Source organism: Eupeodes corollae, chromosome 3, assembly GCF_945859685.1.
Source record: "Eupeodes corollae chromosome 3, idEupCoro1.1, whole genome shotgun sequence".
NCBI classification, from domain to species: Eukaryota; Metazoa; Arthropoda; class Insecta; order Diptera; family Syrphidae; genus Eupeodes; species Eupeodes corollae.
Window position 1 is genome coordinate 39,077,976 of NC_079149.1, and position 18,830 is coordinate 39,096,805.

The window sequence follows — 18,830 nt, forward strand, 5'->3', positions numbered from 1 at the left end:
GAAAGTTAGTAGATCGATAATTTTAAAACTTTATCAAGGATGTAGACGTCCCAATTGAGCATTAATTTGGGGATATCGGGAATTTCTTTTCCCATGGATCTGTTCCAATATTCAAAAAATTGGTATCGGGAATTTTCGAAATTGAGAAAATAATTCCTATGGAAAACCTGGTGTTTTTTTTCTCTGAATATTTCCCCCTTATTTAGTTGTCGGAATTGAAAGCGGAACAAACAATGTAAGAAATTCTCAACAAAAAAGTAATGTTGGATTAAACGATAATACGAATTTGTGCCTTAGAAGAATTGGTGGAAGAATGCCCAGGTGCTTTAATTTTTGGTCTCCAAGCTGAACAATGAAAACAAAACTTCCATTCCTCGTCCTACAAAAACAGCCACAAAAAGGCATAACTTGTAACGTCGCTTTGGAACGAGAAATTGAAACCAAAAAAGAACTCTGCAATAAGGTTGACGAGGCGGTTGAGGCTATGAAGCGACACCAAAAATAAATGGAATATTTGATAAAATTAGTGAGTTTCAGAAAAAGATATTGGATGAAACCTCAAGGCACAACCTTGAAATGCTAGTGATGAGAATGCGGGATGTTGAAGCAAAGTTCGAGTTCCAAAAACGTTTACACAACAAAAACTTAGTTGTTCTCGTTGTATTACATCGATTAAAAATACAAATGATATTCTTTGCATTTTTATACTAAGAACTGACTGTCGAATCATTCCAAAACTATGTTCGAAAAAAATGTATTATTTTCATGTTCGCAAAATTTGTTCCCAAGGAAAAAGAATTCCGTGAGCAATTCCCGATAGTAGGAACTTGCTCCCGGGAAGGCAAAAAATTCTTAGAGAAAATATTTCCCAATAATCTAATTAATTAACTCATCTTCCATTATCGTCCTTAAATGATGCAAAACTCTTTTTACTGAATATGTTCTATTAAAGAAAGGTTTATTGTCCAAAGATTTGTGAAACTCTTAATGGGAAACTCTGGCGTATGTGTACTATTTTTTATCATAAATGTATATTAAGAATAGAACAAAGAAACTTATTCGAGGAACAGTGCCAAAATGATTCCGGTAGAGATTTGCAATTCAAAAGAAGCTTTAAAAAACCATTTATTGATAGTTAAATGTGATATTAACACAGAGTTTATTTGTCAAATATTGAAGAAAAATAGGGCTTAAACAAATTAACATTTTATACTTTATATAAAGTTGTACAATAAGCAAGGTTTGCAATTAAAAATTATAGAAATGAGAATAGTGGTTTTGGTCTCTTTGTTCCGAAAAATGATATTTATATCGTTGAAAAGCTTTTACATAATTATATGTTTTTATATGGCAGAGATTGCAATTAAAACAAAAGTTATTTGCTAGTGTTTCATTGAAATGAGAGTTAACGTCATTTTTGAGGAACTGAATAAACCCCAAAGTAATAATTTCCAAACATTGCAAATGTTATCCAATAATAGCATAAAAGTTCTACTTTTTCTTTTCGATTTAAGGAAATATATGAATATAAACAATTTTACGTCTAGAATTAACAAATGAAGTAAAATAATTAAGAAAGCTTATTTAATTAATAACCAAAGAAATTTAAACCATGGGGCTTAGGCATATAAGTACATTATTTAAAAAAATGAACAGTATAGAATTCTTATGTGTTAATTTGTATTTATTTATTTATTTATTTGTAGCTTAATATAGAATATCTTTACATTTTAAATTATTTCATTAGCAAGTAATTTAGAACATTTTAATTCCTTACATCTTTAAGGGGGTATTCTGGTCTAGAAATAAAAAAAAATCGATTTTTTTTTGTTTCATATTTTCATAGTTTAACTATTTAAGAATATGTCTACGAGAGGATTTTCCCAAATTCAAATTATTTTCGGAGAAATAAGTATTTTGCTGAGCAGCCATCCAAATATGTTGGGCCGCAACTAATAGAACAAAAGACATAATGGGTTACTTTAAACGCGTTTTTCTCATAACCGTCTTTTTGAATCTGATACCCACGATTTCTCAGGTCCTGTCGAACCGATTTACTTGAAATTTTAAGAGAGACTTCTTTAGGGACTCCGTCCGGAACTACGGCTATCCCCAAATTTTCATTTTTACTATTTTTAATAAATGGAAGAATGTTCAAAAGGGTGGTAAATTTTTGTATTTTTTTTTTTAAGCAGTCGCCATTTTGTAAAAAAAAAATGTTTGTAACTTTTCCGTAGTTCCAGACATTGCGACATTATTGTAGATTAATAATCTTTTTTAGTTTTTGATTTCAGATTTCTAGGAGAGTTAAAATCGTGGGTATGGTCACGCACCAAATTTTTGAGACGAACCACTCCATCAGCTGATAACTAACGGAATTTTGATTTTTTTTTTACGTTTTTTTTTTGTATGCTTCTAATGTGAATAAATAATGTATAAGAAAATTGATGGTAAAATTGTTGCTTGCTTTTTTCTACAGCACTTCAAAAATTACCTAAAATTCATGTCTCTAGACCAGAATACCCCCTTAATTCAAATATATATAATATAGAGAAGTGTTATTTAAAATTAATTTATGGTTCAAGGGAAAACGCTACTAAGAAAAACCCTTATTAGAATCTTAAAAACTGGTATTGCTTAGGCCCCATTATCAACAAAATGCAGAAGTTGGCAGTAATTTTAGGTGTTATTTTGGTTAGATACGTTTCTTAACTGTGTAAGCATTAGCCTTATCAGTCTTTTAGTTGAGTAATGCCATGGCAATCCGAGCATCATTTTCAAAACTTTATTTTGACTTGAAGTTTTTGAATGTGCGAGTGAGCACAGTCAAACCAAACAGGTGCGCCATAAAGTATTTTGCTTGCTTAGACTTGAGTTCTTGTGAATGAAAGGATATAAAATCTTTATTGTTAAGTTGATTTTGTTAATTGTATTAGATATGTGTGTTTTGAAAGTAAGCTTTTTATCTAAAAATATGCCGAGGTATTTGCAGTTATCCGACCATTCGATTTCATTGGCACAGATTTTTAGTTTTTTGTCCGGTCAGTAACAAAAATTTCTTCGACGTGTAAACCATGTTGCTATTGTCTTCGTACCGTTGACTTTAATTTTAAATTTGTGAAAATATTTCTCAATAAGAACTATGGCTTCTTGCAATTCGGTAAAGACATTTCGAAATAAAACACCAAGGCAAATAAAAAGGTATCGTCAGCAAATATTGCTAAGCTAACATTTGGTTTGGGAATCGGGAAATCAGACAAAAAAATATTGAATAAAATTGGGCCCAAAACAGATCCTTGCGGGACGCCTGCGGGAACTTCATATTTTGAGGATCTTATACGTTTCCCAAATGGACTGCGAATTTTCTGTCTTCCAGAAAACTTTTTATAATTTTTATGATTAGGATAGGAAAGTTAAATTTGGCAAGTTTGAAAATAAGGGCATTGTGCCAGACTGTGTCAAAGGCTTTTTCGATGTCCAAAAGGACTATACCTGTAGATTTCTTTATACCAAGGTTTTGTTTTATTGAATTTTTAATTCTAACAATTTGGTGTATAGTTGAATGACTAGGTCTAAAACCAAACTGATAATCTGGGTAAAGATTTAAGTCATCGACAAGGCACTGTATCTTGCCTTTAATACTTTTTCTAAGATTTTACTCAAACAGTTAAGTAGGCTTATAGGTCTCTAGCTTAGTGGGTTTTCACGTGGTTTTCCTGGTTTCGCAATGGGTATAACTTTTGCAACTTTCCAACTGCTGGGAAAATAACTAAGTTTGATGCAAGAGTTTAGAAGGACGGTAAGGAATCTTGTGCCCTTAACTGGAAGTTTTTTCAGAAGAGTGTTGTTGATATTGTCTACACCTGGGGATTTTTTGGAGATAGTTGCTTTTATGAGTTGCTTCACTGTTTTATGGTTGGTAAAACAATCTGCATTCGTTGTTGTTTCTCTATTTGGAATTTCTTATGTGTTTATTTAATACTTTTATTCTTATGGTAGATTTCTTTTTTGGCATATTTATGTTAGGCTTGCTTTCAAAACCTGTTCATATCTCCAGCTGAAAAAACATTCATATACAATTTAAAACAATTCGTCTTTGTTTGTTCGAACTTGCAATTGTTACTTAAGCCAACTCCTATTCCTTAGTGCCTAATCACGTTTCCAGCCCTAGTTTTTGGATACCTGTATATGTATATTGTACCCGCACTCAAAGGGATATGAATATCCATATAATTTATAAACCCAGTGCTAACAATTAGGAGAGGACAGGATTATAAAGGAGATACCGATGCACATAGGTTTTGAATGTCAGCACATTGTAATAGTGGGAAATATTTCATTCCACATTCGTGTAGTGCGACTACAAAAAGAATATTTGTTCCAGTAAGGGTATTCATATCCCCTAGAGTGCTCGTATAATATAAAAAAAAGTCCGAAACTGTACATAAGAGTAAACTGATGGGCATTTATAAAGAACGGGTTTTACGGTTGAATTTTTTGGGGGGAAGAATACGTACTTACTTAATTAGGTCCTAAGACCTGTTTGGTCCGTTGGGAACCCCTACGCTCAATCGTGTACAATTTCCGGAGATGTGTTCCAGCTCCCTCAAACTCTTGACGCTGATTCCTCCTCGACTGTCCTGCCCCATGTGCTTCTCGGTCGTCCAGCTCTTCTTCCTCCTTGTGTGAGCGGATTTCACTGCATTGCTTGGCCTACAATGTGGTTGTTACCTTTTCGGAGCGTGGTTGTTACCTTTTCGGAGCTGCACCATTAAAGAAGCACTGATTCTACATTTATGCGAAACAGTCGTAGCTTTGTTCTTAAGCTGATAGAGTTATTGAAAGCATACCGAAAGCCGCTTTTGCTTTGCTGATGCGGCAGGTGACGTCTTGTTCGGTTGAGCCTTCTATGGAAACGATTTTTTTTGTCGGAAATTATTTTCAGCCCCACAACCTCTTCTTCTCTCTCAACATTTGATGGAGATCCATGATTTTATGAGAGAGTAAGCAAACATCGTCCGCGAAATCCAAATGCTTTAAATAGGATGTCAAAGTCCATTGGATCCCTCCGCTACCTGACAAAGCTGCGAGCAGTACATCGCTTATCACCAGCAAAAACATTATTGGCGACAGAATACAGCCCTGTCTGATTCCCCTTCGGATTTCAAAATCATCTGACAACCTACCATCGTGCAAAACGTGACACTTGGATCCATCATATGCTGATTTATTAATAGCAATTAGTTTTTTTGGAATGCCTCTCCTCCGCAAAGCTATTCAGATATGTCGATGAACAGCAGGTGTAGTGGTGATCGATATTCAACACACTGTTCAATAACGATCCGAAGGGTATTAATATGATCAATACAGGAAGAACCAGCGCGGAATCCTACTTGTTCGGCATCAAGTGTGGCCTCAAGGTGGTCTCTGATGCGTGCCAGTATAACTTTTGCTACTATTTTGGCAACGGCTGGTAGAACGCAAATTCCTCTCCAGTTTTCCCACTTTGTAAGGTCTCTTTTTTTGAGAGCTTGGCGATAGTTCCCTTCTTCCACTTATGGGGGAAGCTTTCGGCGGTCCAGGCTTCTTTTATGAGCGGATGAAGCAGTTCGCTTGATGACGTTGGCGCTGCTTGTAAAAGCGTTGCGGCAATTCCATCAATTCCAACCGCTTTGTTGTTCTTAAGTGCTTTAATTGTGACAATGATCTCATCTTTACTGTTTTTTCAGGCGATTCAGAAGGTATAGGATGCACGTTGTTTGCAAAAACACTCGGTTTAAAACGGAGGAAAAGCGTTTTTCCACCTTCTGACTTGCTCATCCACCGAACTTTTCACAGTACCGTCTACTTCTTTCACCAGGTGTTGCTTTGAGCTGTGTGTACCGGTCAACTCTTTGGTTATTCTGTTAACGGTCCTGATGTCGCACCTGTTTGCAGCATCTTCTGCTTATTGCGCCAGTGCGATGATGTAGTTACGCTTGTCGCGGCGCACACTGCGGTGAACTTCTCTCTTTTTCATGGGAAACGAGGACTCCAGCTCGTTTCTTTCTTTTTGCGTTTGCGTTCGTTGATCCTTAATTCTTCTGAAAGCCAAGTGTTGTTGCTTCCTTTTTCCGACCGACTATTCTGTCAGCACCTGAAATGAAAACATTTTTCACAGTATTCCAATGGCGTTGATTTCGTCATGTACTGTGCTAATGATTGTTCTCATTTCGTGTGACAGGTGGTCCCTAAATTGTTGACGGGTCGTGGGATCCTTTAGTCTGGCAATGTTGAATTTGGCGCTCGTGTTGTTCCATTGAATCTTCGAACTGTAGCTGTACGCAAGAGATAAAAAAGTTCACCTATCCTATTTAAAGATCTCATTTGAATTCTGTGCAAGAGACTTCGTGTTTTTATTATTTGTTTCTAGAAAAATATTTTTTTTTTAAATATAAAACATTTTATTAAGTTAAAAAATAGTGTTTTTTAAGTTAGAACAGTTTTGGTACAATGTTGCTTAGTTTATAACAATTGTCCTCTAACAATTTACACTGGTCAACAAAGCTAAGCTGGCAATCTAATTACAATTCCTCTAGTGTCTTAGTTCGAATCCGAATTTAAAATCGATCTACTGCAAGTTTCTGACAATCTTCGAAAGAACCACATATTAGGTAATATAAATTCATGAAGCTGATTTTGTTTAAATAAAATTCCTGATGATTTTGCAAATATACCATCATTTACTTCAATATTGCATTCAAATATGTTCAGTATCGTATTTACCTGCCCTACTAGACCTTAAAAAAACGCTAAAGCATACAAGCGAAGACGGTCCTTAATCGAAAACCCAAAACAGTATTAAAGAAATGTAGAATCAGCATCAAAAATAAACTCTTAATCTAAACGAATTCTTCAAAACCATTAAGAACATTCAAGGTTTTTCAACACATTAAGCAGAGTCAAATGAGAACCCCAAAATGATCTAACTATTGAGAAATTACGAAAACTAATACCCCTATTATAGGTATTGGCGAATTGAACGTCCGAAGTGATTTAAACACATTCGACATACCATGGTTAGCGAACTTTACAATTCGAGTTCGAAATTCAGGCATAAATAAACGGCAACTCATGAAATTTAAAAAAAAATTGTGTTCGTTACTTGATAATTTTTATATTTAATAAAAATACAAAATAAAATGATAAGCAACACAGATTTGCTTTTTGGAGAAAACGAAAATTACAGAAAAAAAAAGTAAGAATGCTTCGACTGCGCAAGAATATTAGATACAACTCTAATTTCTTGAAACTCCCTAATCATCTGTTAGTAGAACAAATATTTTGTAGGTACTGGAAGTTCTTTTAATTCTAATCTCTCAAGAAAATTGCGTAGGTGTTTTTTTTTTACCATAGCACTTTGAAAAAAGGTGAAAATTTTGGTTAACCCTAAATATCTTACAAATCAAAAACGCTAGAGACTTGAATTAAATAAATGATATCAAAGAAGTATATTTTTTGAAAAAAATCCATTTAACTGTTTTTTTATAAATCAAAAAAAAAAACTGAACAAAAAAATTTGTCACCTCCAAAATTTTACGACTAAAATATGATTTCATCTCCAAAACAATTTTGTGCAACGAAGAATAATGTTTTTGACATCTGACAAAATTTTGAGAAAAATCGAATTGACAGTTTTTTTTTATAAAAAAATAAAAATCTAAAAAAATCATTACTCAAAGTTTGTAAAAAATGAACATCAATTCAAATATCTTTTCAAAAACTTGAAATTCAGGCTTCAAACTAATTTTATCTTATAAGAAATATTGTTTTCAACATTCTGAAAAATGTTGAGGAAAATCTAATTGATAGTTTTTTTACAAAAAATAAAAACCTAAACAAAATTAATAAAAGTAGGTAAAAAAATGTTTTCGACTCAAATATCTTTTCAAAAATTTGAGACAATAGCTTCTTTCTAATTTTTACTTATAAGAAATATTGTTTTCAACATTAGGACAAATTTTGAGAAAAATCGAATTGACAGTTTTTTACAAAAAATAAAACTCTAAAAAAAACAAAACCAAAACTTGGTAAAAATTTACTTTCGACTCAAATAGCTTTCCAAAAATTAAAAATATTGGCTTCAAACTTATTTTATTTCACAGAAAATATTGTTTTCGATTTTCAGTAATTTTTATATAAAAATCCAACAGTCCGTTTTTTCATAAAAAATAGTACGCAAATTTGGTAAAAATTGATACGAGTACATATAGACAAACTTTTAAGCAAAACAAATTGACAGGCGGGATGGGAAGTTATCAGTGTGGGTCGCATCCCAGCCTGTTTGTTTTTAACGGCCATATTACCAGGAGTAATAGAATGTGTTGACGGAACCCATATAGGAATCGTTGCTTTGATTGAGTTGCGTTATCAGTACCTTAGCAGGAAAGGATATTACAGTGATAATAAGTAAGAGGCAAACCTCTGGAGTAGCTTTTGGTTTTAAGTGCAAGTTTTTAAGGATTTTGATTGGCTAAATCTAACTACAAAAGTAGTTGAAATTTCCCCTCCGACGTAGTGTAAAAAATTCGGCTACAAAGTTAGTGGAAAATTATTTTGACGTTTCAGAATCAGCTGCTCGAAAAAGACACACGAATTCAAAATGAAATAAGTACAAATATAAATCATTTAAATTGTGTCTTAAATTTGATTTTATTGAATTTAAAAACACAAAAGATAACTTAAAGTTATCAAATCAAAAATGTTTCTTATATTATATATTCGCAATTTTCAATAATGTGACAGTTCCAGTTTGACTAGCTTTGTAGTGTAGTTTTGCATTCACAAAGCTACATAGTTGAATTTTGACTACGTAGCCACTAGCTTTGTGAATGTGACCATTAGTTCGACAAACTTTTCGTACTGATTTGTATTAGTTCTCTTGCAGCTGATTCATGTTATGTTTATAAAAAAATTGAAATATACATATGAACTTACATTGTGTTTTATTTTCCGACATTTCTTTTACATAAGCTTCCACCTTTTCTCACATAATATTAACGTTCGACAAATAATAACACGAATGACGTTCAAATCAACGAACATTCGATAACGACAATAAAGTGAGTTCAATCTTCGAAAAATGTATGACATTAAAGTCGTATCAACGGTTCTCAATTCGCCAACGGTAGTACAAATTTCTCACACTAACACATTTATTCATTCGACTAGCCAATGCTAATAGGGGTGAAATCTTAAAATGATTTGAACTGTATCTAGGAAATAAAAATTTGTTCTCTGTAAAAAAAAAATCGGGCAATATTTTTGTAAGAATTACGTTGGGTTTTACTTTACGCTTAAAAACAACGTATTATGTATTTACAGTTTAGTTTAGTTTATTCATCAAACAAAGTTACAATAGGTACTTTAGTGATTACTAGATAATATAATACATACAATTTAAAATTTTAAACATTACCACCAGCAAAGTTAGTGGAAAATTATGTTTACATTTGAACATTTCCAAATGCCAATGCCTAACGTTTTCTCGAAACCATCGTCCAATTAATTTTATCTATAAAATCAATCATATGCCATTGTCCGTTATAACCTTTAAAAAAGATCTTGGTGTGATTTTTGATAAAAAACTTGACTTTGTAAAGCATATAGATTTTTTAGTTGCTAAAGGCAGTTCAATGTTAGGATTCATATTCACACACCTTAAAGTATTTATATTTTGCGTTTTGAATACTGCAGTGTAATCCTTCATATTTTCTTCATTCATTTAGAATCGAAAAGATCCAAAAGCGATTAACGAGAGTTGTAGTGAAAAGACTTCAATGGGACATAGATTTTTCTACCTATAAAAAGAGGTGTAAACTACTCGGTATTTTGCCTCTTAACATTCGTAGAAAGTATACAGAGGTTATGTTAATTCGTGAAATAGTAGCAAATCATATTGATTGTTCTCAAATTTTAGCTCTAATTGGGATTAATGTTCCTGCGAAATTGCTTCGAAACCAACCATTTTTTAATTTTCCATGTCATTGAACTGTGTATGCTTCCAATGAACTAATATCCAGGTGTTTAAGAGAAACAAATACTGTTTGCAACATGATTGATTTCAATGTTAGTAGATATTTATTTAAATCAAATTAAAGAAGTCGATAAAACATCAAGATCTTGTCGCAGAAGGAAACAATCATGTTCAGATTGTATACAACGAAATACCTTAAGATCATCTACATACATCAAGCAATTTGAATTTAAAAACATATCAGGAATGTCGACGTAGCATATACCGGTGCAGAAATAATGTTATTTATACGAACGTACTGAATACGATCCCTTAAGTATGAATTTAGCCATTTTAAAAAGTTTGAGTGAAAACCTACTTTATTTATCTTCATAAGTAAAGCAACATGATTGACTCTGTCAAAAGCTTTAGAAAAGTCAGTAAAGACAACATTATACTGATAACCTTTCTCAAGTCCATTCAACACTAAATTACTAAAAATAGTGAGGTTAGTTGCAGTGGATCTACCAGCTACAAAACCATGTTGGTATGGTGAAATCATTGCTTTAAGAGAAGGATTTAATTTGTCATTGACTAACTTTTCAAAAAATTTGGGGATCGTAGCAATTTTACAAATTGGACGATAGTTTGAAACATCTTGCCTACCACCTGATTTGTAAATAGGTGTGATTGTTGAACGTTTCCAAGCATTTAGAAACTCGCCATTTGCAAGTGAACGATTAAAAATAATTTTTAAAAGGAACAGCCAATGCATTCGCACACATTCGTAAAATGATTGGTGAAATTGGTAAGCACCCTTAAGCTTAGACAACGCTAACTCAATTTCAGAAGTGGAAAAACTTAAACTGTCTAAATTTATAGGAGTATTTGAAGAGTTTATGTTTGTAGCATTAGGTAAATTAGGACAACTGTCTAAATAAACCGACTGAAAATGTTTAGCAAACAAGTTACATACAACAGAGATGTCACATGAAGTAATGCCGTCATGGCACATACGGTTGGGAATGCCATTTGATTGTTTTTTTTATTATTTATAAACCTCCAAAAACTTTTGCTATTTGTTTTTAAATCACACTCAACACAAAACAGATATTGATTGTATAGAAATTTATTTAAAGTATCGAATTCTTTTTGTAAAATTCGATATTGTTTATATAATTTACGATCATTATTAGACTTGCGAAATTGCTTGTAAACCTTATTTTTTAAGTTATTAAGATTTATGATTCTTTTATTGAACCACACAGGTTTTTGGTTACTGATTTTCTTAATTTTGGGTATATATAAGTCCATCGCAATATTAAGAACATTAATGAATGAATTATAGCACTCAAATAAAAAATCAAATGGGGTGGCGCAACAGTCCGTTGTGAACCAGGGCCTAGTGACTTACAACTCTCAACCATTCCTGTGTGCGAGTACTGTTGTCAGGAATGGAAGGGACCAACAATTTTGGGCCGAATCCGAACGGCTAGTTTTTGTGAAGCACTTTTTCATGACAAGAATTACTCTTGAAGGATTTGTCAATTCCTCGCAAGAGGCAGCACCCGCGAAAATTATTTTTAAATTAAGGTGGCACAGGCAGGCATTGAACCCAGATCCCTTGCATGACAGTCCAACGCACTAACCATCATGCTACGGGTTCTAATTATAGCACTCATTTAAATCTATATTGGTGTACTTTTTTCCTATTTCAGAGAGGTATATTTAAAAAACTTCCTCTCTGCATATAACAATGATGTGCAAGGTTATACGGCCATGGCCATTTAGAGCAATATCAATTCGAGTCAGAAGATCAACATCCCAGTGCAAAAGAACCCCATTCAATTTTAACTATAATCCCAGCTCCCTGGAAGAAATATACAAAGAGTCTTAAATCTCATTTTTAATGCAAAGAAAATAAATCAACATTAAAAAATAAAATTTTGTCAGCATTTTGGTAATACTTTCAATTTTATTTTCAAAAATTATTTTGCATTCTATCAATAATATAATTATTCTTAGCATAAAAGCCTCAACTAGTGATTTTTGATATTGAAGAAACAATATAATAAAATATATATAATAATATTGATTTCTTTTTTTGTTCTTACTTATTTTATTTTTGTTAAAAAGAAAACAAAACAATTTTAATTTCTCTTAAAATCCACGCAAACAAAAGCAGCACTATTTTTTGTTTTGTTTAAATTTTATAATAACAGAAGTGGGAATTAATTTCACTTCGAAAGCGAACGAGACCGTTTGGATGGGGAGGAACTAGATGATGTGCTGCTAACATTTCTCGTTGGAGATTTTGGTTCTACGACGCGATCAACAAACCGTTCGGGAATACCTACTTTCAGAAGGTGATTTCGTTTGTATTTGTCTAAATTGGGATGGTAGAAGGTCATTGCATCCCAACACATTTCACTAAGTTTTGGTATTGTCATCCACATTTTGTAGAGATCATTGCGACGCCGCATGGTTGTTTTATTGTACTCGATGCCACCGAATATATACATGCAACCGTTGCCAGGTGTTGTAGCCGAGTGGAAGTACAATGGTCGAGGCAGCACAGCCGTCTTCACCAAGGTCCACTGCATTGTTTTGAAATTGATTTTCCACACGTCGGAGAAGTACGTTGTGAAATCGCTTTGCAGGCCACCGGTAATGTATGCCTCGACGCCATTTTGCGTCTCCAGTTGCACACATGAAAAGCACTTGCGAGGCTTTGGCATTCCTTCGGAAACTGTCGGATCTGGTTTGGTTTCAAAGTAGTCCCAGGTGTTGGTTTTCAAATTGAATGCGGGGATTGTTTGGAGATCGTAGACTGTCATTGATGTACCTCCACCCAGGATGAATATGTGGTTGCCATCGTAGACGACTTCGTGTCGGTATCTGCCTTCAGGGTCGTCTCGCATCTCGGGCCGACAAATATAAACCTTCTCCCACACTTTGGTCTTTAAATTCAAACGGAACACATCGCAGGAATACTCAAAACCTGTTGTACCGCCGATGGTGTAGAGGTGATTGTCATGAATCACTATGCCAGGACCATACTGCGCTGTTGGCAAGACACCTTCGACTGTCAAGCGAACAACACCTCGGTGTTGGCCAGTTGCAAAGATATGGCAATCATTTGAGCAGCATTCACCAAAAGGATATCCAGTTCCTCCATGTGACTATTTTCAAAACAAATCAAAGATATTTTAGAACTTATTGTTTTGTTATTCTTTAACTAAAATTTACTTACAATTAAAAGATTATTATGTATCGCAAGAGCATTTGAGGCTAATTCCTGTGGCATGTTTTTCGTCTTGCTGTCCATCAGCAACTTCCATTTTTTTGTAGCAAAATTATACGACCAGAGTTCCTGGAAGAGCAAACACCGTCCGCGCATCGCACTGTTTCTAGCCGATCTCGGATTGTAACCACCCAGCGAAAATAGATGAGCATCGGATGCAATAACTCTATGGCCACTCCTCGACACGGGAAATGCGTCAGACTTTTGGAGTTTGTAGTTAACCTTAGTCAACTCGTACGCCCTGAAAACGTACTCATCCCTATCCATGTCCATGTCATCGTCACTGCTACTGCTGCTGCTGCTGCTCTCGCTGCTACTCGACGAGCTGCTGGACGTATCGTTTTGGTCTGCTTGGTTTTGATTTAGATTATTCCAATCCATGTTGTAATTCACTGACAGAGCGGGCCAATTGAACTTACGGAGAATGTAATTAAGGCAATTTTCGCAAAATATAAAAATATTCCAATAAATCGTATTCAATGTCGTAAAAAATATGTTTTTTCTTCTCATCACAAAATGTTCGAGCTGTGGATTTTGATTTATTCGTCTTCACAAGTTTTGTTTTCTTCTTTTGTTAATGTTTAGAAGATTAAAAACTGATCAAAATGATAAATCTTCCCAACCCAAATATATTTTTGGTTTTCTTTGTTATGGAATTTCTTCTTGGACGCAGACTTGGATGTCGTTGTTGTTATTAAGAAATTACGAGTTGTGTGGCACTTTTTTTTTAGCTTTGACAAAATTTTCTTTAAATTTTGTTTTGAAACTCACTCAAGAGAAGGTGAATTGTTGTTGTTATTATTATTAATTTATTTAGGTGTTATAACTCGACGACCTTGGGGAGGTAGTCGTCATTTTTTATTTTATTTTTGTCTCTTGACATCTGCTCTGCTCGCGTGGATGTCGAGTCGATGTCTAGATCGACGGAATCGAAATCAAGATCGAGACCGAGAGCTAGATGTGAACTTTAAATATTAGATTTAAAGCTGATTTTAATCACCCAACTGCCAGCGAAGCGATTTTTAATCTTTGTTCCTTCTTCTACATTTGCTTTGGCTTTTATTTTTGGTTATGTTATGCGGGTGCGAGTATTAAATTTTGGGAAAATTAACCACAAAAGCCAGGATTTGGATTAACTAATTTAATTTTGTCACTTTGTCAGTCAAGGTATATTTTTTGACAGAAAGACTAGAAGGAATGTAAGTGAAGGAGATGGATTAAGGGCTGACAACTGTTGGATTGTAGTGACATTTGGTAACAAAAATTGATTACGGCTGTGGTGTGGTGAATTTAAGAACGGGAAGGAATATAGGAAATTATGGGCAAGTGATAGTTATCATTGAAATCCATCCGGAAAAGAGCTTGGGGCGTATTTATAGGTGTTTGCTAAACTCTTGCTAAGTTGTTATTAATCACGACCAGTGTTTAGGCTATTCATAAATAAATCTAAACCTAAGTTTAGGGCTTAATCTAAACATAGCAATTGCTGTGTTTATTTTGTTATTATCACAGCCAAATGTCATATTTGATTTTTGTTTGTGAATTGAAAAGCTGAACTTATATCAAATATCTAATAAAAATGTCGATTGATACCGCAATTGAAGAATATATGGATTTCTTAGAGGAGTTTAAGTTATTTGCAAAAGAAAAAGAAATATATACAAACCACGGTTCAATTCATTTGAATTAAGCGACAATAGCCGCGTTTTATTATCATCGTGATCTGATCCGGATCAGATCATGATATAAAACAGCATTGGATCATCATATTTTATATTATTTAGAGTTTGGTAGCAGTGTCAAATTCGTTCTTTCAAAAGTGACATTGACGAAGCAAAAAAAATATAAACAAATACCCAAAATGGAAGCTGCTGTGGTTGATCGAAGTATTCATTTTAATTTTTATTTCTTTTCTCTTTTAAAAACTTTTATAATTTGCAGTTTTTATTTGAAAGTGATGAAATCGAAGAATCAAACAATTCAATTTTATCCCTATTGAATCTTATCGATGATGATTCCAGTTCCAATTGTAGCTCCACAACTTCTGAAAATGTGCAAATCACAAAAATCAAAAAATGTTGAAAATACTTTTACATGGGATTTTTATGAAATCATTCTTTAAATTAAAAATGGTTGTAAGAAACACTTAGGTGACATAAATTAGAACTCAGAACCGTCTAAACCATCTCAATAAAGAGAGTAGTTTTGAAATGACAGTGGTTTGTATGTAACACTTCCAAGAATTTCGAGAGAAAATCATACAAAATTCTTAAAAGTGTTACATACAACCCACCGTCATTTCAAAACTACTCTCTTAATTGAGATGGTTTAGACGGTTCTGAGTTTTAATTTATGTCACCTAAGTGTTTCTTACAACCATTTTCAATTAAAAGAATGATTTCAAAAAATTCCCATATAAAAGTATTTTCAACATTTTTTTCTGCTGCAGCTTTCTCGATTTTATTTATGTTCTTTGACATTTAAAGCAGGGTTGCCCATAGAACATTTTGCTCATTGATTTTTTTTGTTCCTTTTTTTTATTACCCATAAATTATGTCAAATATACATTTTTTTGGACTTAATTATTTGAATTTCACCAATTAATTAGTTTTGTGAAAATATCTAATTATTTCATGGATTATATACCAAATAAATAAATATAAAGCTTCTCGCTTTTTATTTAAAAAAAATATTTTATTTCAGTCAAATTAAAATGTTTATATGGCAATACAGGTTTTATTTAATTTGTTTGCAATGATACCAACATTTACATGTGAAATCACAATGATAGAGCGCTCCTTGTTGTGAAAAAAAGAATTAAATTTTGGATCTCAAATTGAGATCCAAACACAAAGCAGGATCTTGTGTTGTTGTTGTAATGCATGTAAATCCAAGATCCGGATCAGATCATGGTGATAATAAAACGCGGCTAATAATTTTTAGGAATGATATCGTTTGGATAAAGAATCAGTCACAATTTTTGTTTAAATATTATTATTTTATTATACATCCAATTTGGGGGAATGACAGCACAAAACAACAAGTTTGAAAATATAATAGTACTTTTTTGCTTTGACCTGTCATTGGATGTATAATTGTGGTAGAATACAACCTTAAACTCTGGTTTTACTAAGCTTATAAGAAAAATTGACTATCAATAAGAGCTGTGTTTATTAAATCAACGAGTCTTAAACCATAGAGAAATATATATCTCTATGCCTTAAACTATAGATCAAGAAATCACGACTTTTGTAATTCTCAATGAATACACCCCCTTAAATTTAAAAACAAAAAACTGTTCGATTAGATATCAATCAAAGAATTTTTTTGTGAAAAAAGTTAAATTGCATAGCTATGTTTGGCTAAAAATGTATTTTTCTAATTTTCGGATAGACATTTATTTTCCTGAACAGCTGATTCGTTTTTGTCCAAAAGAAAAACGAATCGTTCATATACATATTTCTGTTTCAATTTTATGCAATTCCAATGTCCTGCAGAAAATTTGCTTAGGTGGATTTCTATCAGGCATTTTTTTTTTCAATGACACGCATTTTCAATAATCGCTATAAGCAATCAGTCAAAATAATTGCAATGGTGCTAGCTATAGCTGGCACCTTTTATTTTTATATTTGACAGCTCAACAAATTTCATTCAGTGACATATAATCACTGAACATGAAACATGTCGTATAATACTTTTCTTTAAAATTTCAAACAGAAATAAAAATGTAAAACTGCCATAACTACTACATTTCGCTTGAAAAATGCATTTTGTTAGCTCGAGAGGTGTTTCTTCTGAAAAAAATGTATCCTGTTTGTTTAGTTCTCCACTTTCACATGAATATCCACTAATTAGTGAAGTTGATTCAGAAAGAACAAAAGGTTTTATCACGGTTAAGCCTAGTACATACTTGTGAACCATCTCGTGAACCCATACAAATTTCAGTTTTTGGTTCACCCGTGAACTTGCTCGTGAAGCTGAGTGGAGAACAAAGTGGAGAGTTTTCGTTCACGGGCAATTCACGTGCAAAATGTACGGGAACTGTTGGTGAAGCTTTGACATTTGGTTTGTTCATGTTCACAACGTGTACTCACAAGTGTGTACCAGTGAGCAATGTCAAAAGTTCACTTTCTCCACTGGCGAACGTTCACTTCACGAGGAAGTATGTACTAGGCTTTAAGCCTAATACATACTTCCTCGTGAAGTGAACGTTCGCCAGTGGAGAAAGTGAACTTTTGACATTGCTCACTGGTACACACTTGTGAGTACACGTTGTAAAATGCGGAAACCAAATGTCAAAGCTTCACCAACAGTTGACGTACATTTTGCACGTGAATTGCCCGTGAACGAAAACTCTCCACTTTGTTCTCCACTCAGCTTCACGAGCAAGTTCACGGGTGAACCAAAAACTGAAATTTGTATGGGTTCACGAGATGGTTCACAAGTATGTACTAGGCTTTAACGGTTTGTGTTTTGGTGTTAAAGCCTAGTACATACTTCCTCGTGAAGTGAACGTTCGCCAGTGGAGAAAGTGAACTTTTGACATTGCTCACTGGTACACACTTGTGAGTACACGTTGTGAACATTTGACTTCAGCTTCACCAACAGTTCCCGTACATTTTGCACGTGAATTGCCAGTGAACGAAAACTCTCCACTTTGTTCTCCACTCAGCTTCACGAGCAAGTTCACGGGTGAACCAAAAACTGAAATTTGTATGGGTTCACGAGATGGTTCACAAATATGTACTAGGCTTAACATGAAATGTTATCTGTTTATAAATTAGTATGGGAGTTAAACAAGCCTGAGGAAAGGTTTTTATCACGGTTAACGGTTTGTGTTTTGGTGTTAGCATGAAATTTTATCCGTTTATAAATTAGTATGGGAGTTAAGCAAGTTTAGGGATGAATAAATATTCTAACGTTATTTTTTAAAAGGTTATAGGTTTGGAAACTTTTGAATTGCTTTGAAATGTTCATCTGGCGGTACAGATTACATACTGCTTTACATACCTTGTGTCCAAATAAATCTAAAAATTAATTACTAAACTCGCATTTAACTAGTTGGATTGTTACAAACGCTCGAATGAGATTGTTAAAAGTTCATCTTTTTGTGCAAACATACACAAAATTCAGCCTTCTTACCATCTCACTCATGAGGACATTTTGTAAAAATTGTGAAGATTCAGTAAAGGATATCTGTTTGTAGTAACAATTTTGTTGAATTATTAAATTATTGGACCTTCAAAATCGGTCCATGTCCATTGGTTGGTGATTTATAACATCTTAGAAAAAAAAACCACTTAAACATCTTAAAAATGATACAAACAACAAGAATCAACAACCTTCTCACTTGAGAAACGAAAGTGAAATAGCAAAACAAAATTAGTAAGGTCGAGATAAAATTATGAAATGTCAAACTGAGTGGTCTCAACAGAGTCTAACATATCTTTTTACTGCTTCTAGCTTCACAGTTTTCTATTTAAAAAGGTTTACCCAAAGAAAGTGGTGAAAACTAGAGGGTTTTTCAATGTA

The 18,830-nt window shown here is 33.5% G+C and overlaps 1 protein-coding gene across 1 annotated transcript; it reads right to left on the reverse strand.

Annotated features, from left to right (window-relative positions):
- Positions 1-11,962: 11,962 nt before the first annotated feature.
- On the reverse strand, positions 11,963-14,470 carry LOC129951253 (kelch domain-containing protein 10 homolog). The gene is made up of 2 exons (XM_056063337.1): positions 13,248-14,470; positions 11,963-13,176 (listed from the first exon to the last, which is right to left on the reverse strand). Exons 1-2 carry the CDS (start codon positions 13,806-13,808, stop codon positions 12,232-12,234), a joined length of 1,506 nt encoding a protein of 501 aa, XP_055919312.1. The 5' UTR covers positions 13,809-14,470; the 3' UTR covers positions 11,963-12,231.
- Between the last annotated feature and the right edge of the window lie 4,360 nt (positions 14,471-18,830).